The 22373-nt window shown below is 40.5% G+C and overlaps 3 protein-coding genes across 3 annotated transcripts; all 3 read right to left on the reverse strand.

Annotated features, from left to right (window-relative positions):
- Positions 1-7155: 7155 nt before the first annotated feature.
- On the reverse strand, positions 7156-9736 carry LOC307261990 (arrestin domain-containing protein 3-like; the record flags this gene model as incomplete). The annotated part of the gene is made up of 6 exons (XM_080042721.1): positions 7156-7284; positions 8452-8708; positions 8799-8886; positions 9027-9198; positions 9316-9376; positions 9481-9736. The coding sequence occupies 6 exons, from the start codon at positions 9734-9736 to the stop codon at positions 7156-7158; spliced, it is 963 nt and encodes a 320-aa protein (XP_079898847.1).
- Positions 9737-10197: 461 nt separating this feature from the next.
- LOC307261909 (arrestin domain-containing protein 3-like) lies at positions 10198-15210 on the reverse strand. The gene is made up of 6 exons (XM_080042591.1): positions 14860-15210; positions 14704-14764; positions 13764-13911; positions 13558-13654; positions 11967-12223; positions 10198-11173 (listed from the first exon to the last, which is right to left on the reverse strand). The coding sequence occupies exons 1-6, from the start codon at positions 15116-15118 to the stop codon at positions 10895-10897; spliced, it is 1101 nt and encodes a 366-aa protein (XP_079898717.1). The 5' UTR covers positions 15119-15210; the 3' UTR covers positions 10198-10894.
- Positions 15211-16108: 898 nt separating this feature from the next.
- On the reverse strand, positions 16109-21443 carry LOC307256113 (arrestin domain-containing protein 3-like; the record flags this gene model as incomplete). The annotated part of the gene is made up of 7 exons (XM_080034988.1): positions 16109-17778; positions 18100-18356; positions 18447-18543; positions 18795-18945; positions 19431-19491; positions 19653-19685; positions 21182-21443. 7 exons carry the CDS (start codon positions 21441-21443, stop codon positions 17569-17571), a joined length of 1071 nt encoding a protein of 356 aa, XP_079891114.1. The 3' UTR covers positions 16109-17568.
- Between the last annotated feature and the right edge of the window lie 930 nt (positions 21444-22373).

Raw genomic sequence — 22373 nt, forward strand, 5'->3', positions numbered from 1 at the left:
CCTTAATTCCACAATAGCCTATAGGGCTTCAGATTCATGTAGGAACCTGTCAGAGGGAAGAAGCATGTTTATGAATGAAAGAGCTGCTTCTCAGCACGAGTTCAGTGTGTAGTCTGTTTGGCAGACGGGTGCATAAGGAGTCATGTGTGATGTGGAAACATCCGTCATTGCATTTTAATCATGTTGTGTATGCGTTTTTACGCATTTAGGCTACTTAATAAAATACGTACATATAAAATCCTTAATTAACTTCAAAGCAACTGGGTGAAAGCAGACCATTTAGAGTTGTGTTAGCTGTGTATAGTGAGTACTGGAAAGTTTTTACATCCCCAGCTGTTATGTTGATTGACAGTATATGATTTTGGACGTTGGATTTTACGCAGTGGTTTCTGTATCTCCACGGCCTATGTGATGGGTATACGGCATATTGATGGTGGTGAATGCCAGCGGGCATTAGAACAGCAAGCGGCCATCTGCCAGCCTAGCGAACTAGCAACCCCACCAGCTGCAGTCGCAAAACGCCCTACAAAGCAGGACATGCATGCAGCTTCTGACGTCTGCGGCCACACTGCGCTACAAAGCCCAGAAAAAACCAGGAGCGGAAACAATGAGAATCAAGCTTATAGACGCCGCATAGGTCTGCGACCAGCAAGTTTTTAGAGAAGAGGCTGACGTTAAGTGCACATCAGTTTCATTTTCGGATGACCGGTTCGAGCGATTATTTTCCCACGTTGAGAAAATCTATATGAAAAGACTCATGCAGGGGCACTTTAATACCCCGACATGGCGACGGCAAGAAAAGCGAGAGAGCTTTTTACTATTTTGGAAACTAGCGCGGACACAGAAAGTAGCACGGTGTGCGACAGCCAAGACTCTCCGCTTAATCTTTCAGCCGATGTGAAGTGGTTTGAAATCCCTTACAGAAAGCCGGACGACTCGGACGAGGAAGACGAAGTGCGGGAGGAGGAGGAGGAGGACGGCAGCGGCGAGGGCGAGAATGGATTCACGAGCACAGCAGCCGCGGCGGAGACAGCAGACGCGGCCAGCTTCATCGCGGGAGGAGGCTGCAACATAATTCTAGTGACGGGCAATAGTAATGGGATCGAGCACGATGAGGAGGAGTATGCGGAGGACTGTTATTATTCTACCTCCACCAACTGCTCCGACACCACCTCAAACGATTCGGATATTGATTTCTCTGATTTGGAGGAGGAGGAGCGCAGGAGTTTTTTCAGCTTTGAAGATGAGTTGGACGAGGACTGCACTTCTCTCGACTTCTGGGGTGAACCTGACCAGGTGATTGCAATCGAACCGTTCTCCGCTGTCAGCGGCCCTCAGCACACGCTGGGGGACGATGCTGACACCCGTGACTATTTCCGGATACTCTTCCCAGATTCTCTTTTTGAACACATGGTAGAACAAACAAACAAATACGCCCTCTATCGGCAAAGGAGGAGTGGAAAGTCAGACCCCCACTGGCACCCCACTGATGTCAGAGAGATTAAAGCCTATGTAGGTCTGAACATTCTCATGGGCATCAATCAGCTTCCAGACACTGGCATGTACTGGGCCAGTGACATTTTCATAGGCAACGCAGGCTTTAAAAAAACAATGACAGCCAGGCGCTTTGAAAAACTCACCCAGTATCTTCAGCTGTGTGACCGTGAGTCGGAGCCCGTGCGTGGAGAGCGTGGTTATGACGGCCTCTTTAAAGTCAGGCCTCTCCTTGATGTGTTGGAGAACACTATGTGGGACGCATACATGCCCAATCGCTGTTTAACCATAGACAAGTGTGCCATTGTCATAAAGGGACGTTTCTCCCCTACCCAGTACATGCCCTCCAAGCCCCTAAGGAAAGGGCTGACGGTGTGGATGCTGTGTGACTCGCGCTCTGGATACTGCCACCGGGCCAAGATCTACGTAGGCAAGCCCGGCCAGGACGAGGCAGCGTCCTCCCTGGGCTACAGTGTGGTGACATCCCTGGTGCGCGGCCTGGAGGGTCAGTACCACCATCTCTTCATGGACAGCTTCTTCACCTCAGTGCCCCTCCTCCAGCGGCTGCTGAGAGATGGACTGTACGCCTGCGGGCCCACCCAGCCTGGGCGCAAAGGATACCCAGAGGTCCTTCGGCCCTGTAATGTGGGAAAGCTGTCCCAGGGGGAGTTCTACCAGTGCCAGCGTGGCAACCTGGTCGCTACGGTGACCCGGGATGACAAGGTTGTCAGCTGCCTCTCCACCAACTCTGCCCCGGGGATTGTGGGTATCAGTCCAGGCAGGCGTGATACAGACGGCGAGGGGGAGAGCGACGGCATGGAGAGCTCCGGGTTGTCCTTCGGCGTGCCCAGACCTCTGCCCTTGCTGCTGTACCAGGAGAACATGAGGGGTGTTGACCTGTGTGACCAGCTGAGGGAATGCTACCAGGTGGGCAGGCCGTGCAAGAAGTGGTGGCGCTACTTCCTGTGGTTCTACGTCAACCTGTGCATCGTCAACGCCTACGTCATCTTGAAGGAGAGTCGAGGGGGCGCGCCGCCAGCAGGCTTCAACGGCAAGCAGTTCACCCAGCGCCACTTCCGGGTGCGCCTGGCCCAGCAGCTGATTGGAGACTACCAAGGGGCTAGGGGCATGGAGCGGGCAGCACGCAAGAGACACGCAGACTCACCCATAGAGTATGGACACCGCCTGGAGCGCATGTCAGAGCGCTCCCGCCGCTGCAGAAACTGCACCAACAAGGGACTGAGACATGAAAGTGTCTTTGGCTGCAAGATATGCAACGTCCATCTATGCAGGGGAGGATGCTTCTCTGAGTTTCATAAATGAAATTGAACTGACTTTTTGTTTTTATATCCTTTGTGTAATCAAACAACTTGTGTCAAGGGATTGTTTTTTTTAAACAGTCAAACTATTTGTAATTCCAAAGGTTACCACTATAAGTGCACAATATAGTCACACACTTTATGTAGAGCTAGTTTTAGGATAGACTTATTATTGCACGTACAATAGAGAAAATAAACAGAGAAACTGTAGATTATTTGAATTAGTATAGAATGTTTTGGCAGTTTGCCTTCTGTAACACTGACAAATTTGCCTTGTCACTTTTTTATATGTTTAAAACAATGAGAAGGATTTTATATGAGAGGAAAAAAGAAATCAAACTTTACTGCACTTGCATTAGATCAGAACATGTTTACTATGGGAAGTTTATCTCTCTCCTTTTCCAAAATAAAAACTTCATTATGATGTACCTAACCGAATCACCTGTTTCTTTATATGGAATTGAAGCATGACCTATTTAGTTTTTAGTTAATATTAAAGAGGAAAACAAATGATAATGAAGTCTGAGCATTCATGAATATAGACTTGTTTTGAAGTAGGTTGAGCTTTGGTTTGCCCCTGTTCCTTCCTACACATGAGAATCTCTGTGTCTCTGGGCCTTCAAGGGGATACAGCTTGGAGCAATTAGAGAATAGAAAAAGCCCCTCACTACTCTCCAGCCAAAGGACCTAGTGATGCCATTTCTTTCTCCAACCGCATTACAGACACAGAGCCATCTGTGGCTCTATTACGCCACGTCCAAACCCAAAAATTGGTACTCGGTTACTGACAAAAAAAAGTGGTGACTGACATGATTGGAATAGGCATTAAAGGGAGGTGGCAGAAACACACTTTTAGGGAGTTGAAATATTAACGTCTGATTGGTCAGATTGAGGCCAGAGGGCGAGGAAGTTTATTTGAGTCATTTAAATAAACATTTTCACACCAAATTAGATTAAGGGGGTGCTGGATCAAAGCTTTCCCTAATATGTGTGACTATAGTGTGAAACGTAAAGCTGTGTAGGCTACTCTCTTAAGCGCTCTCCTGACCACACTGTTATCTGACTAGCAAGCTAAAGGCTGTACAGTATGTAGGCAGAGATAGGCCACTCCAGCAGGTCAGACTTGCCGTCTCCATGTGTCTCCTTCTGAGGTCTCTCTCCTTCCTCTTCCCCTCTCCTCAGCTCTCTCTCTTCCTCTCTCTCTCTCTCTCTCTGTCTCCCTACTCAGGCTCTGCTGTGCCATCCTACACATTTGCACGCACGCACACACACACACACACACACACACACACACACACACACACACACACACACACACATACACACACACACACACACACACTCACACATGCAAACCCTCCCTTTCCCCTCACTCCACTCCCTTCCTCTCCCTCAGCCGTTCCCCAGCTGGGAGAGGGTTAGTCAACTGGACGGCCATCCCGCTGATCTGCGGGAGCCCCTTTGGAGAGTTACCATGGAAACCGTGGCTGATGAAGACAGGGAGTCGCCAGCAGGCCCGCATGGTTGTCATGGTACTCACTCTGGCTACGGAGGTGGGAGGTGCCAGAGGCCACACCTCCCTACCCTCCTTTTCCAAAAACCAGGCAAAGCTGTGGTGTGTGTGTGTGTGTAGGGGGCTGGCTGGCCTGCACACTGTACACGGAGCCAGACTGGTTACCAGGCAGGCTTTGCTACAGCACAGCCAAGACCACGACTGCCAAAAATGAACTGAATGACATGACATGACACTGGGTCTCTGGATACGTCTTCATGAAGGTGTAGGATTCAATGAGAGGAACCTGTCACAGTGTTCTGTATCGCATCAAGTCAAACTGAAAGTTTTTGATTCTATTCTGACTGAAGAACATAACCCACTCTGCTGCTTTGCAGATATTTTCACGCAGGTGTAGGAGGGTGTAATAGCTAAATCTGCACAGTAAAAACCACTCTTAAAAACCACACTGTTAATCTCTGTTCTCATCTATTGAATCATTTGGTGTTAACACCCTGTATTTTCCATTTTTCAAACATTAGTTATTTCAATAGCTGTCAATCTGTCTCTACCCACTAGTCATTATGCTATCAAAGTTATTACAGCTACTTACAATGAGTGATACATTAAAAGCTTTCAGGCATGCTATTTGAATTACATTGTTTGTGTTCCCACTCAAATATTAATGAAAAAAAAATTTAACAGACTGAAGTGACACATGATGACAAGTAAATTGTGGCAGCTAACATATGACTTTAATTTTGCAATTCCGACAAGAGTAATGCAGGGGACACTGGTACAGTGTGATCCGAAGCCTTGCTCAATCGCTAGTGTAATATTAATGTTGAGAAAAGAATATTGGCAATTTTCTATCTTTGTTTCGTGGGCTAAAAATTAAATGGCAAGGCTGTGTTTGTGCATCAGCACCAAACACTTTTCTCCCCTCTCTCTCTCTCTCTCTCTCTCTCTCTCTCTCTCTCTCTCTCTCTCTCTCTCTCTCTCTCTCTCTCTCTCTCTCTCTAGGAGTAGGTGGATGTGGTCCATGTGGTGTCACAATAGCCAGATCTAATGTTTCCAGGATGGATCCCAACCATAAAATGCTCCGCTCTCAACATGTTTTCCCTCCTGGGCAGGGAGAAACCTCAGAGTCTCTGTCAAGAACATGGGCCTGGTTTCACTTAAGAAGCGCTGGTTGGGTAACACATGTACTGTTAGAACCATGAATGTGCCTTTGTTCGATACTTTCTCTTGCAAAACGAGTCCATGGACAAGGATGAGCGTGAGAATCCCCAAACGTCCAACTCTCAGCTCTTGCAGATGCATTGTCTATCTCTCTGCTGCCATGTTCGAATGTGTATTCCCCATAGTCGGGACTGGGAGGAGATGATGAACGTCTTCTTATATATAAAATGTGCATATCTGTTGAAATTAAATAGCGTCTCATGCAGAAAAGGCACTTCCGTCACCCTTACAAGTTTATCTTTTTCTTTTATCTTTTTAAGGGACTAATTCAACTTGAAATCAAAATCTACTTTTTATAAACTCTGGTGCAGTACAATTAAGTTAATGTACTCAAGTACAATTGTTACGCTACTCGTAAAGTGTACTTTTCCATTCTATGGTATATTTTATACTTTTGCTCCAGAGGTCATTGTTATTTTGCTTCACTTCACTACTTTTTGATATGTGTAGTTAGATTGTATATCAAAAAATAAACTTAACACACATAATAGCATGTATGGTAAACTACTAAATGTGTGCTTAAGTGAGTGTTACCCTTTTCAAAAAAGCAGTGTCTTGTAGAGGCATTTTTCAAGTTTCACATGTTTAGCAGTTGCACCAAAAAGGCATTTCCCCTCTTAACCCCTCAGATGGTTTCATTTAAATAACAAATATTTGACAAAAAAAACAGCAAACATTAGAGAATACACCAAAAATAAAAACAGATTGTGCACAGGAACTTTGATTTGATTTGATTCTTTTACCCTGTTAAATGCAACAACGTAACTTTATATAAAGCAACCTCAACCAGCTACAACGGTAAAACTGTGTCTGTACTGATGCATTAGTATTAACACCATGTTGATGTATACAGTAGAGTAGACGATCATTCTTTAAGAGTTCATTTGACTTAGTTTTTACATACAGGACCTTTACTTGTAATGAGATATTTTTACATTGTTGTATTTGTACTTTTACTTACAGCTATAGTGAGTCAACTTTTTTATATAGATGAATGTCAGTTACATTTAAGCCATTACAAAATGAGTTGAGACAAAGTTGATTAAGCCTATCAGCCCTACAAAACTCTCTGTATTGCTCAGTATGGCAGCGTTTACAAACTGATGTTACCCCCTGACACTGGTGGAGGAGCTCAGAAAATGCCCACAAAATGTTTCAGTTGTTGATTCTACTGCTAAGAAAAAATATGAACGTACAGCAGAAGGTATAAAATCCATGTAGGATCACCAAAAGGCTGTATATGATGTACTGTATATGTGCTGACAGTGTTGTTGCTATTACTCAGAATTCCTTATGGGGGCGACAGAAGTTACGCATTATACTATAGCTTTAAGTCAGGTAAAGGTGAGTACATTGATTTATGTTCTTATACTCAAATGCACACAAATGGAATGATAATGGTAAACGACATACTGTAGTGACATATCTCTCTTTGGTGGACAAGAGAACACACAGCAGGCGGATTCTTAAGGACTTGAGGCTGTTTGAACATCCCCAAGAAACGTATTCAAAAGCAGCTCCATGGAACAGTTATTCTCTCTTGGTAATTTGAGTCAATGGTTGTCTTACAATATGCATACCACTGGCTCTTGATCTAAAGCATCCTTTTTAACTGGGGAGCTTTCGAAACCAGATGGATCTTTTTGGTTTTTGTTGATGTGGTTTCGGAGAACCCAACAGAATGACCAGAGGAAGCTTGATCTCAGGGTTTCTTGCCAGAGGGACATCAAGAGTGACCTGTGATCAAAGAAACACATGCAATGCTGCTTTAAGCTCTTGCATGCCAAATAAACAAAATACACATATACTCATTTGAATTACTTCAGTTAGTATGAAGACCACACTAGCTGTAAAAAGAGGGTCATTTTGATGTACAACATAAAATAAACACTTAATTGAAATCTTATTATCATTGTACTGTATGATTTATTTGCTTTGGCTCTCGGTCACTTACCCCGGTGTTAAATGCAAATAGTGACCTAAACCCCTATGAGCTGATGGCAGAGCAGAGAAGGTTGGACTGTAACATGACACCTTTCCTGCCTGTATCCTCACTGTTGTGTAGAGACAGGCCATGAGGGCTGTCCCCTTTAACCCCTCCTTCCACTTCCTCTCTCTGCCTCCATTCACATACAGCCACTGTATGGTGCTGTTGCCACACTCCATTTCTGCTGGAGGTTTAAAAATCATGATGGTAGGCAACACTGCATGCAAAAACATTTTTTTTGTAGAACTGATCAACTTTGAGATTTTTCTCTATTTTGCTTCCATAACATGTCTTCCTTCATAATAATAAAAGGTCCAAAATGTTGGTTTTTATTATACTAAACCTTGTCTGTTTGTGTCTTTATATTTCTCCTATTAGGCCTATAACCATGTTTAATGGCCATTGTCTCAACCGCAGTTTTTTTTTAATATTCGGAATCTCAACTTCTAAAGCACTTACATCAACTAATAATCCATAATCATTCTTTGCACTATTTTAAAGGTTATTACAGAAGGATTTTTATATATGTTGATAATTGTCTGAGTAATGATACATTTTGTTCTTAAAAACATGCCGAAAATGCATTTTCAGGAACAGTACATAGTATTTCTTAATTTATAAAATAAGAAAAGACAGCATCTGTGTCTGTTCAGTAAAAGCTTTGGACACTAATATCTTATACCAATGGAATGAAGATTTTAACTCTGGCTTCATCCAACATGTAGATTTCAGTTTTTTAATGAGATGCAAATGTTACCCTATTTACCTGCAGTGTCTTGCCTTAATAGTCTCTCACTTTGCATCAACTCATGGTTCATAGAAAATAAGAACACTGAAACAAAGACATCATGGATAATGAGGGTGCGTGTGAGCTTTTGCATTGCTTCATATATTTCTGAGGCCTATAAAAAAAATACCTTGAGCCTGTACTCGAGTTTCATCATGCTGCAGTTGAAGAAGGTAGGGGGGAGCTGCGGAGGGATACTGAGAATTTTGGTAACAGTCTGACGGGTCTCAGCTGGGACAGAGTCTCCTGTGGCGAACAGGGTGTCATTTGCATGTACTATCCTCTTAGCCTGAGCAGCAAATGTCTGCTTCTCGCACAGGTAGAATTTGGGTGTTACCGTTAGTGCAGAGTCATTGAGTACTTCCACAGAGACAGCCATCGCCTCACCTGTGTATACATAGGGGGAAGAAAACGTCATTACCTCTTTTAAGTTAAGGCCATTAAGAAAAAGTGTATTTATTTGTTAAGTCTGTTTACCTTGCTTTGTTCCCATTTTTTCTGACGTAACATTCAAAGTGACCTTTTCAGAGCCATAATATGAAATCCTGGTTGCATAGTGTTGCTCCTATACCAAATGAGATCATAAGGACACTGTTATTAGCTGCATGGATGATTACAGAGGTATGGCACACTAAGCTGGACACACAAGTGGAAAAAAGAAAAAAAAACTTATACTTAACGTATACACGGAAATCAGTTCCATACCTTGAGTCCCATGATTATCATATCTGATTTTGAGGCAAAGGGGAATTCAGACTTGGTCAGAAAAGGGAACTCAGTCTTGGTCTTGTTGACTAGCCAGATTGACTGGGTCAGCTTGGTTCGCAGGCTATATTCAATTTTGCCCCATTTCCCTTGATAAGATGAAGGCATATCTCTGAAAGAAGAAAACAATCTAAATATTTAAGGGCTATTATTTCATTTCACCTGCTGCTAAGGATGCATTTGTGATGAATGTTAAGTCCTCATAAGTAGGTTGGATGACCACACGCACACATTTGGAATTACAAAGGTGAATGGATAGACATTCCTCCCGGCGCTGATGATTTCTGAACCTTTTAAAAAGAAAAAAGGAACAAGTTAGATGTACATTCATCAATTTGTTCACACACAATCACCTATTCATCAGTGTTTGGCACAAGAAAGGGACAACACTAACCATCTCCTTTGTTTTTATCCTGCAGAATAATATGTTCAAAATTAAAGTATTTCTTCTTGTTGCTGTGAACCCTTGTGGCTTGTCCCTGTTCACACCACGCCACCTTAGCTTTTCCTTTGGCTTTGACCAAGAAACACTGCACTTTGGTTTCCTTGCTGGTCACCACTGTCACCCTTCCAGAGAGGATGTCCCCAGGAGAGAAGCTGCCTCGTTCGTTAGGCTTGTCGAAATCCACCAAGAGATGCTTTACAGTCATGATAAGCCCGCAACAACAAAATCTTCCCAAAGGTATAAAGGCACGCAGAGCAATCCTCCTATTTTACGAAATAAATCCTTGGATCATTAAATACTGAAGATCCACTGTGGTATTATCAGGAAGCCTTTCGAAGGCAACAATGAACAGTCAAGGCTGGAATATGCACTTTGGCGGTGGACTTGTAACCGTGTCAGACACATGATCAGGTGATCAGGAGCCCCAGGTGTCCCTTTCACATGGGTAACTCTAGCCAGCAGTCTAAATTAGCCAACAGCCTTGCAGGCTAAATTAGGCCAAATCCATTGAGATTGACAGAGTGAGACAACAGATTATGACAAAGTGAGTAATGCATTGGGATTCCTCAGTGAATAGTGAATATTACTGAAGAATCTAAATTCAAAACAACACTAGCACTGCATAATGTTATAACTTTATTAGTAACATGTACAAAAGAATGGCATTCCTTCTGATAAATGATTGTATCATATGACAATTAGACAACATACATTATAAGACAGCGTAATAAAAACATGAACTATATAAATAGAAAATAAACATGACTTTACATGATTACTGCAGGCAATAAGGGTCCGTCATGTGTACGCTTGCTGTGTACCTTCAGCCTGTATTCTAGTTTGATGATGAAGCAGTTCAGGATGGAAGGCAGTTGTTTTTCTCTTGTTGACTCTTTTGTTTTCGCTAGCTAATCTTCTCCTTAAAAATAGAAATTGTGCAAAACCTTCACTCTGGACAAAGGACCCTTTCTTAAAATATGATACTTCATGTTCATATGATGCTTCATTACTCTAAGTCGTTACTGTACATAGTTAAGTGTCATAATAATATCCTTACAAATTCACAGTAGAATAAAAAGCAAAGTTTAGCATCAAAAGACATACTTTATTCAGGATATTGCCTCAGTGTGCTACATGACCATAATGATACTTTCCAGTCACAACCAAAACCTGTACAGGGTTTTAATTAATATTGTTTAGTACTCAAAAACAAGTGTAATTCATTTTATGGACATTAAATACGGATACATACAGTATACAATAATTAAAAAATGACGGTATCTCTGGTATCCCTCACTGATGTCGAGACTTTTTTAAAACTTTCTATCATGACTCTGACAGTTTTATAGGAATGCAATGCTATTTACAGTGCATTCCAATTAGTGGCAGAGTCAGTTAAGGAGGGGTACATAGCAAATGCTCCATATGGAGGTGGGGGATCCAGAGCATGGGGTGCTGCTTGTTGTTGTTGTTGTTGTTGTGATGCTGTGCCCCAGGCTGCTTGGTTTGGGTTCCCAAATGCTTCAAATCCAAAGGCAGCAGAAGCAGGTGTTTTTTTCTTAGCAGGGCCCTCAGAGGCAGGAAGGACCACTATGGGGAATTTTATCTCTGGGTTGGAAGCACATTTGATTTCCAGGTTGATCTGTGAAGGACATTGATTTTGTTATACTGTTGGTGGTGTTTCTCTTATTTCTATTAACATAATAATTGTCAAGTATAATCTATTACAGTAACATGTGTTTATATAATCTGCACATACATGTTTAGCATGGACAATGACAATGGGTTCAAGGTGCCCAGATACATTCAAATATTTACTGTATATTTTGAAAGTAAGTTTTAGTTTCATTCTAGGTCTTCCAGCCTTACTTACCAATTGTATTATTTTGTTTGGTCACTAGAGGTCTCCTCTGATTCACTGTGGGTATTCTCCCTATGTAGTTTGTTGAGCTCCTTTGCATTCATTATGTTCATGTGTGCCGTCCCTTAATTGTCTTTAAATACTGTGTGTCTTTTAGTATATGCTAGCCACTTTACAATTAGTGAGGAAAATGTTCATGAGCTTTGCCCTTTTGTGCATTTAATGTTATGGCATAGCATTAGTCTTAGCATAGCAACGTAGGCTTTCCTTATGCTCATGCCCCCTTGGTCATGGAAAAAGGCCCTGCTAGGCCTCAAGTTTAGTGACGACTGACCAATTTACTCCACAACGGGTCTTGAAAAAGGCCAAAACCAAAAACTAATAATTGAACGTCATTCACCATAGTAAATAAGATATATTTAACTGTAAAAACAGGGATATAAAACCCCAAAAGCTCCCCATCAGTAGCTATCTTAATAAAACAGTTATCATGCATATGAACAGAGGAACATCTCAGCGAGGGGTGAGGCAGTATAACCTCCCACAAGCTGTCTTATAAAGATAATATATTCACCTTCAGCCTGTACTCCAGCTTGATGATAGAGCAGTTCAAGATGGAGGATGGTAGTTCCTTAGGGATGGTGAACACCTTGGTCACGGTCTGTTTGTCGGAGGATTCCACAGCCTCAGCCTTCTCCTTCAGGATCTCCTTGGTTTCAAGTTTCCTGCGACCCTGGGCTAAGTAACTCTTCTTCTGGTACAGTGTGAACTTGGGCTTCACTGCACGAGATGAGTGGTTGGTGATCTCAGCAGTAACTCGGAGGGTCTCACCTGTAAAACCGAGGAAAGAAGCCTGGTCAATTTCTAAACCCAATCCACATGTGATCACAGTTACTATTCTGTGCTAGCATAATGTTAAGGCACTCAAATAATAACTTCATTTCATGTTGTCTTTATTTTGAGAAAAAAAAGCAAGTATGACAAATCATACAAATACACATAACACTAAACAACAATATTTATAAAGTGTCATGAAAAATATTTATAAAATAAATGTATCGTCTGTGTCCGAAAAGGAGTGGGAGGAAAACAAAGCTTATTTATTCCTGCCACTTATTCAACTGCTCATGATTATCTGATATGTATTTATCAGCTTTAAACACCTACTTACATAATGTGCATCAAATTATGTATATGTATACAGTAATCTACAATTTACAAAGCCTTACAAAAAAAATTACAAAAAGAAACAACAACAAAAAAAGAAGAAAGTAAAACCCCCCAAATCACTTATCCCAATACAATCAGTGTAGCTAATATCCCATTTAAAATCACCTACCCTGTCATTCAAAAAAAGTGTTTTTGTGCCTAAACTGAATCATGTTTGTGCTAAGTTTTACTTCTTGTTTAAACTGATTCCAAAAATTCACCCCACAGATAGTCATACACAACTTCAGAGTTGTTCTGAAATTGTGTTTTCTTAATTAAGGTTCCCCTCTCAAATTATAACCACCCTCTCTGTCCATAAACAGTTTTTTTAACCTTTACCGGAAGTAGTTGATTTCTTGCCTTGAACATGATTTGTGCAGTCTTAAATTTACCCAGATCAGTGAACTTTAGTTTAGTTTAGTTTTATTTCTTTGTGCAAGATAAACAAGATTGAAATAGCAAAACAGATGCACAGACATACATAAATGCACCACCTAACCCACCTAGCCAACCTAACATTAAAATACAATAAGGTAAGGTAAAGAAATAAAGTGAACAAACCTCAGTGCGTTTGACTTTCAGAATTCATACCAGACTGAAGAGCAGTGTTTCACTGCCCTCTCTAGTGGAAATGTGATATAAAATGAGATATTTGGCATCTCTGACATCACCTAGCATGAATTCCAGGTATGGTGACGGGATGGAAAAACATGTCCAGAAAGTATTTTCAAAAAGGTGACAGGTTTTTAAGGAGTTTTTTTATTTTTGGTTTTACCAAACAAGAGTATGTATTCCCTTGATGAAAAGGGGTAGGTTGTATTAAAGGTTCTTCAGATAATCAAACCTAGTATACCTGTTCTTCATAATAAAAGGGAGAGGTGTGTCCAGTAAGTTACTGAACAAGGACAGGCAGTGAATAGAACATTAAGAATGTCTCTACCAGACCAGATTATTACCTTGCTCGTATCCCATCCGCTTTGTGTGAACATCCATGGAAACGTTTCCGGAGCCAAAAACTTTGAACGATTTATCCTTGCAACCATACTGAGGTTCCTAGAAGAACAGACCGCCACCAACATTATAGCTGCTAAATATTTTGCCCAGACAGCATATTATTAAAAGGTTACTTTTTTGAAAATGAAATGATTTTGAAATTTCTTACCATGAGTCCGGGAATATCCATGTCTGCTTTGGACACAAATGTGAAGTGGGTTTTGGCCGTTTTGGTCAGCTTCATCGATTGTTTAAGCTCTGCCTTAACCTTATGAACAACTTTGCCTATTCTTGATTTAAAGGATGATGGGATTTTCCTGTGAAGTAGGGGAGAACGGGGTAAGTAGGCACACTTTTTACTCTAGTGAGAATTGCTCATCACCTAAACATCTTTCAATAGTCATTCCTACATTAAATTGAAGCTTAAGGTGTTGGCTTGAAATGTGTACCCCTCACTTTTTCTATCTTATTTTAATAAAGAAGAAATTAATCATCAAAGACACCCTTACACATTGTGACAACCAACCCCATCAAGGGGTCGGTTGTCACACAGTATGGGGTTGTTTGTTACAATGTTATCTTAATGGGAATAATCTTAAAAAGAAGGCAAGAAAGTAGAACTAAATTTGAAAGTTTAATTGCATTGTCTAGTTGACAAATATGCCTAGATAACTTACTGTCATTGGCAGCTGGTCTAGTTTGGGATGCACTGGGTTGTTTTGATTTTGTTGCCCTTTTTTCTTTTGCATGCTAGCTGCCTTTTCCTGCTCTATTCTTTCCTTCTCTGGGGTGTCAGTGAGGATACAGCTTGACAATTTATTTCGTTATTGGGTTCCTTTTCTGGATGCAGCCTTTGGATAACATGTGACAACCAACCCCCCAAAAAATGTGACGACCAACCCCAACTTGAATTTCTTGCTAGCATCAAGGCCAACAACCATCTGACAACTAATTAGCTTGCTAACCACAATCCAAACTATAATTTACCCTTCACACTTTTTATGGGTAACAAGTGTGTTGTTATAAACCCATTGTGTAAAAGCCTAGAAGAAAAATACTGAGGAGCTAAATATTTTCAATTTGACATGAAAAAGGTTAAGCATACACACCTGTCAGGGATCTGGAAGGAAAAGGGAAATACATGTCTTCCTTTCCCAATGACTTGAGTGCCTGGAGAATATTGATTATGAGACTTTAAACAGTATACTAATGGTATTTCATTATCTGAACATTGTATTGCATAGTATTGATTGTAAATACGTTACCATCTTGTCTTGACTCTCTCAAGATATGATGTTTGACATCATAATACTTTTCATCAGCCCAGTACACATAGGTTTGATATTGCCCGTAATGTTCACTCCAGCAAACCCTGGCTTTTCCTTGTCCGAGGAATATCAGCGATTTGATTTTTGTTTCCTTGGACACTTCCAGGATGATTCTTCCATGAACGCTATCTCCATTTGTGAAGGTGTTTTGGTTGTTGATGGCATCATATTCAATAGAGAAATGTGTGATGGTCATTTCATGCAGAGAAATACAGAGTGGAAAATCAAAACCTCCAGTAAAACCTAAAAGGAACTCAAGCCACCGTAAACCCCTAAACTGCTGTGGTGCTGTTTATATCTCCTCTCAGGCATGCAGATCTCGTTAGACCTGTTTTTCCCCTGCCTCCGCCCACAGGTGAGGGACACACCCGCATGCGCACAACGTCAGTGGAAAAAATATTCTGCCCTGTAATCTGATAACCTGGTTGGAAAGAAATACCTGTCTCTTTAATCTGGGTTAATGACTGTCACAAGGTATGCTATCTCAATGTGTCAGTATTTTCTAGTCGCATCAAAGAAACATTCCATTTACTGTACATAGCTATAGTATTTGGGGTGCCATCTGACATAATGGGATTTTAGTCTTGGAATAAAGAAATCACAGTTGTATGGCCTAAAATATCCACAGTAGGAGAATGTAGATACTATCTACATTGAATTACTAAAAGAAAGGTGCGTCAACAGGTCTATCAGCAGCAAAAGCTTTAGCTTTTCTAAAAACTCAGTACCGGCTACTCTTCTCCACACAAGCAGTGTTGTTGTGTAAGGTTAATAAGAAATACTAAAATTGTGTTTTTTTATCAAACATTTTCAAAATTTGTCACACGCCCCTTTAAAACTTTATAAAGTCTAGTAATGCAAACCAAACATCTAAACAGGACAGGTTCCTTTTAGTATTTTATCATTTGGGCCAATGGTATTTCATGCTCAAAGAAAGTTTAGCATGCCGTCAGGTCAGGGTTATTCCTTTCTTAGGTTTGCACCTTTCTATTTCTTCATTAGTAACACAAATGAAACTAAAGATTGAACCAATGTCATGTTATAAAATTAGCTAAAACAAAAAAAATACATTAGTGAACTTGTGCTAACGACAGTAAACTACGTATCAGTGATGCAGTATGGGATAAAATGACATTATACACTTCAACAACATGTTGTATATTGATTGTGGTTTATTCAAAGGAAACAGAAGAGATCAGTGAAACCAGGACAGAGAAATTATAAGGACAATTACTCAGTCACATCACACAATACTCAGCACGGACACTGACAAAACATTATTTATATTCCAGAATTTATAATCTTTGGTTTTTGTTTCAGACCTTAGTGCAAGTCAAACTTAAAATACTGGATCCTGTAATTCCAATATTTTGAACAATATTGAACAAAGCGCTTTTCAAATGAATACTAACGGCACAAGAATAGCGAGTACAATGAAATCAGTAATCAGAAGGGCACAATGACAACAGTAAATGGCAATGATTAAATACAAGGCAAAATTAAATGTGCATAGAGATTGAACAGACATGATATTCAATTCAATTCAAATCACTTTATTCATCCCCGAGGGGCATGATAGAAACTTGTCAAAACAATTTATAAAAAGTAAACGATAAGATGCAAATACTGACCTAAAAAAACAACCAAGAGCCACCAAAGGCGATTCCACAGCACCAACCTTGATCATGGAACAGTTCAAATAAATTGTTCTGAGGATCTAAGAGGCTTATTAGAGTTGGAGTAGGGACAGAAGAAGCATTGAAATGTACATGGAGCCAGCCCAAATACAGTATGTATTTCAAAAGCAATGCTAGTACAGCTGTAATACTGTCTTTGTTTTGGTAACTATCTTACATTAGGGCTTTCTAGAAGTTTAAGTATTAAGGCCTTTATTTTAAGTCTCTAGCCTAACCTGAGATTCCCCTGATGACATCATCTGGGTTTTTATTTATGACTCTAGACCTTCAGAGGTATGCATTCTGCATTTGAATACTTCTCGTCAACATTTGTTTTGGAATGATGCAACACATGTTAGGGATAGCGGTGGTTGAGAAAAAAAACAGCTTCCCTCTGAGCATAAGGTTTTGAAAGACAAATCTTACTTCAAGAAAAAAGTTACCTCTGACATAAGATACTTGTGGCATTTATTTTGAGTGATATAACAGCCATTAATATACACTGAAACTAAAAGCATACAAATATGTATAAAACTGAAAGATTAAAGCCATTTTATAGTAATATGTAACATGTTTGACTGTAGACCACACTTTCTCTGTTTCTTCTACTATATGTGTATAGTATAAACACAATTACCATTCATCATTAATTTGTTGTACTTACGGTTTAATAGAAATTTAGTAATACTCATTGCAATCTCCTTTTCAATGTTTTAATTTAATTTCCTTACAGTGGCTAAAAGGAACTCTCAATTTGTGTTGATTATAGCGGCACCTTTGGACCAAAGCAGTAGGGTTTTTACAACACCGTTGGCACGTGCATTTGTTCAGGGAGCAAGTGAACGAGATAAGACAGGATACATCTCGATGAGGTCATGTTTTTATACAGGACTATGTAAGTATTATAATGGTGATATGACGATGTTGAACCAAAGTAAACTTTGATTTAGTACCGTTGGGGTACCTTCAGTCACTGGTGTTTATTGCCGAAATCTGTCAAAGGAGGGTACATTCCATGGGCCCCATAGGGGGGTGGGGGATCCAGAGGTTGGGTTGGTGCAGATGGTTGCACTGGTGGGTTTGTGTTCCCAAAGGGTTCCAATCCAAAGCCATAGGCCGGCAGGATGACTATGGGCAGTTTGACCTCTGGGTCTGAAGCATATTTGACATCCAGGTAGACCTGTGGAAAACATTGTTGATGTTATAAAGTATTATTGGGTTTTATTGTATATATCACAATATCACAAGAATCATCATACTATATAGGCCTATAACGTACCGTCTATTTTTAAACATTATTAAAAACCTGTGTGCATCACCACAAACGTTTATTGGTGTTATGGGTTTGATTCATTAGCACTCTTTGTGTTATTTGTGATTTTGGATTATATAGGAAAATATATCTTCAGGAGACATTATCTTTTTTGTGCAAACTCAAATAAGAACAAGCATACACATCTCTGTTGCCAGTCTCCCGGTCAAATACGTTGTAAATGCTTACCCTGATTCCGTACTCCAATTTGACAATGCTGCAGTTGAGAATGGAGGGCTTCAAATCATGGGGGATGGTGATGACTCGTGGGCCGCTCCAATTTACGGAAGGAGGAAGGGTCTCTCCCGCTTCCTTTACGACGTCGGAAGACGTTACTCTTTGACCAGTGATTGCAAAGAAGCTGTGCTTTTTGTACAGACAGAACTTGGGCTTGATATCACGAGAGGTGTTGTTCTTAAAGTTGGCGTGAAGCTTTAATCCCTCTCCTGCAAGGTAGACCAGAAATGTCAAAAAAGAAGAAAAAAAACTTGGTAAGAGATTTATGAGTATCGATATATCACTTTGATTGTTCTCACCTTGGACGAAACCTGTTTTTTCAAGATCCACCTCCATCATTATTGTTCCTGAGTTGAAAACCTTCATTTTCTTGTCCTTAGTCTCATGCAGTGGTGTCTGAAAGACGTCCAAGTCAACAGGTGTTCTGCTAGTCATGTAATAATAATCTACCTACAAAGAAATTAAAAGAATAATCTTGACCATTTCAATTTTAGTGTGTGGCCTAATAGTGTTGTTTTGCCAGCAACACTGTGGGCTTCCCCTTTGCAGGTACTAAAGAAGGGCTGGATTTTTGCCATTTACCAACCAAGGGCAAGCTTTTTCCACCCAATGGAATGACAGGAATGAAGATGTAACTCTGCACATACCATGAGGCAAGGGTCACAGCTAATGTCTTCCTTTGTCACAAAGTTGATCTCAGTTGAATCTTTCTGGTCAATCCTCTTTGATCTGCTCAGCCTGGCTTCCAAAAGGTACACAATTTTACCACCGGAAGCAGTGAAGGAGGAGGGCATGTTCCTAAAGAACATTCAAAATTGAAAGAACATGTTTTCTTGCATTGCAAAATACAGGAAAGCAACAATAAAATGGAAACGCTGTCTTTATACATAGGTTCCATTCATTATAGATTTGAACATTTCTTAATTATTTAATTAAACCTATATATGTTGCCTGGATCACCCACACCTAGGCATGGGGTCGTATGAGAATGTCAAAATAAAAATAAAAATAAATGTTGCTATAAAACATTCTGGAATCACGTATACTTTAAATTACATTTTGTGAATTAACACGTTATATTGCATCATAGGACATCGGTCTTAATTTTATTTTGATTATTTATTGTTTGTGTATGTGGTGATATTAGAGAGGCAGGCGGGCTATGTTGAAATGTTTAAATGACACTTTAAACAAACATATCTATATACATTGAGTTAGAGGATAGAGGAATGTCTAAGTCACTACAGTGCCCTTAAAAAACCCTTAACAGGACCCTTACTTACTTGTCAGGGATCTGAAAGTTGAATGGGTAAACATGGCATCCTGGTGCAACCACAGTGCTTTCTGAAACGAAAAAGGAAATGGTAAAGCTATTGGTAAAGGAGAGGATGTTTCAACATCTGTATGGTGTCACTCCTTAAAAGGTTTGCACTGACCAGCCCTTAGAATGCAAGGCCTTAGGGTCTCACCAACAGGCTGAGACACAAATACTGAGGAATGCTTACGTCTTTCTCCATCCTGGGATGGTTTGTCATCTCCTAAAGAAAAACAAAGAAGGAAAAAAATCACTGAATTGTCCGCAATGAACATTTGTTACGAGAGCTATCAAACATTTGGTCTAAAGAATTTAAGAAAAACTGTGAAATATACCATCAACATTTCTGTAAGGTGTCATCCATACCCCCAAAGAAGTTCAAAGAATCCTAACTACTGACAAGCTGAAATCAGATCATCTTTTGTCAATCAAACTCTTAACTGGTTAGTTCACCATGGTAACTTGTGCTGCATGGCTGACCTGCTCTGGGGAGGTTATGTTCAGAGTTTGGGATTGAAATTAGCTCGAACAAGCCTCTTTTATGAATCAACTGCTTTGGAAATCTCTTGGAACCGACGATATTCTTTATGAGCAATAGAGATTCAGCTTTTTTTCCCCAGAGAAACCTACATTAATTCGGTTATCGACACAGAAAATATAGAATGATGTATGCAGCGCTATACTGGCAAAGATGTTCCTCCTCCCAGTTAACTATAGGTCATTTGCAAACACTGGAAATTAAAGAGGCCTTCTTACTTATCACATTAGTTCACTGGGCTGTTTGTTATTTAATCCATATCACACAATTACACTGAAGCTGCTACATAGTGGATTTCACATTAGGCAAAAAAAAAAAATATGCACACAGCACATGCTTTGTAATGATATTGGTAATTATCACATAAAGGCCTACTATTCAAATCAGTTAAATTAATTTAACTCTTATTTGTCCAAAAACTAAAGAGATGGGAGAGTGTCAGACATAGGCCTCGCTCGCCTACATTCATTTGTTTAGTATAGTGTTTTTTTCTACTGTGTCAAGTTTAAAATGAAGAGCTTTGCAATGTGCAGTCTTGTCACGTTCCATACACTTAGCTCGAGTGGTAAAATAAATATCTTGGGATAATTTTAGCACATTCATTGATTCTCGCCTTCTTTGCAACAAAAGTTTTGCATTCGGTTCTATTGTTTGTTGTATTCATCCTCATAGCGGACAATCAGATGTTCCTCTTGTCCTGGGTAAAGTAAGTGGCACGTGATCTATCCATTTGGTGAGGAAGAAATGACGAGTCACACGCCCCCTTTAAAGGTAGCGCACCAGCTGCGCACACGGCTTGAATAAAAAACACTGGGATAGCCCAGTCGCTATCTGTGATCAGGAATTTAAGTTGTCGAGCCAGCTTGTGCATTGTGCCGAAAAGTGATCATATAAGCCTAATGATTGTTTGATCACGTCTGAGCTATCTATCTTTAACAGGCTGTGCGCGCTCCCGCGGGCTGATACCACTTCCTGGCAGAAGAACACTTTTTGGCACCACACCCATGACCACACCTGGCAACGGTTAACTCGCGTCGCACCCGTGACACACCCCTCTTCTTTGGGAGGACTTTGCTTCCTCACTCTCCCCAACACATTTAGCAAAATTCCCGTTACTTTTCATCTTTTGCACAGGCATTAATCCATCTCAATCACTTTGGTATTTCATTTCAGGCACTCACCGTTCAGGTTATTGTCTCCAATAAAGTAATGTTTAAAGCTGAAGTACTTTTCCTTATTGTGGTACACGGAGAAGGATTGCCCATGACTCTGGGTCCACAGCACTCTAGCTTTCCCCTTAAATGTAATTGACAGGGATTCTATCGGGAAGTCTTTGGCCAATTCCAGCGTCACCTGGCCCGAGACGAAGTCGCCACTGGTGAACGTGTTTTCCTCGTTAGCGGCGGGGTCATAGTTGATGTTGAAGCTCTTTACGGTGGGCATGATGAGAAGATGAAGTAAACAAGTTTAAGCCCATCCTTGACTCCCTCGGCGGGTGTGTTCCATTCCTGTTAGGAGGAATCTACTTTCTCTTTTGAGTTTTAACGGCAGTATCGTTGGTGTAGCATTACTTCCCATCTTCTGTAGGCTAATAGTGCATTACCTCCTACAATATGCCAGTTTATAAGAATGGGTTCCTATCAACCCTGTTTTCTTACTAAAGCAGAGCAGAAAAACCTCCCACCCTGTCCTCCATCACCTTTATCCAGCTGCTCCTTAGCCCTGATCTTTTCACTCCCTCCATCTTGTCCATTATTCTCGAAATGTTAATTGGTAGCCTACTGCATCTTCTTTATTCCCTTCTGTGTTTTTATGTACGCTACCTTGTAGGCTTACTCCTGATCCCAGTGCTGCTCACTCTTTATTAATTTTCTTCTATGCAATATCCGTATGTTCTGATTTTCCATTCGAGTCAATGTGCACAAGAACCCAAATCTATTGGTTAATTATTCATGATTGTATTTTACATTATTTCAAACAGTAGGTCTTTGCTTTGACTGGATCCTGGAGCACATGCTGAGTCACTACAGATAAGAGCTCTGTTAGGCGTGTGGTTTGGTTAAGCTGTTGTAAAGCTATAAATGGTGTACAATTCTAGAAGTTGGGTGTTTGCATATTGCAAACCTGTGACAATTGAAATGTAGCTACAGAAGCTGTGTTTTCTTTTATTAAATATTGTATGCCACCAAAAACGCCTGTGTGTACCCTGTGTATTTCATTTCTGTAAAGATATACAACTCGTTTACTAAATCCGCACTTCTTTCTTGCTTCTATTTAAAGTGACTCTAAATCCATTACAGGTATTCAAGTACATTGCTCATCATTGAAATTAATCCAGTTTAGACACATCCCCCCATATGTTTCTCGGTCTGT

The sequence above is a fragment of the Ammodytes marinus genome (assembly GCF_949987685.1).
Source record: "Ammodytes marinus genome assembly, chromosome: 2".
Lineage (NCBI taxonomy): Eukaryota > Metazoa > Chordata > Actinopteri > Uranoscopiformes > Ammodytidae > Ammodytes > Ammodytes marinus.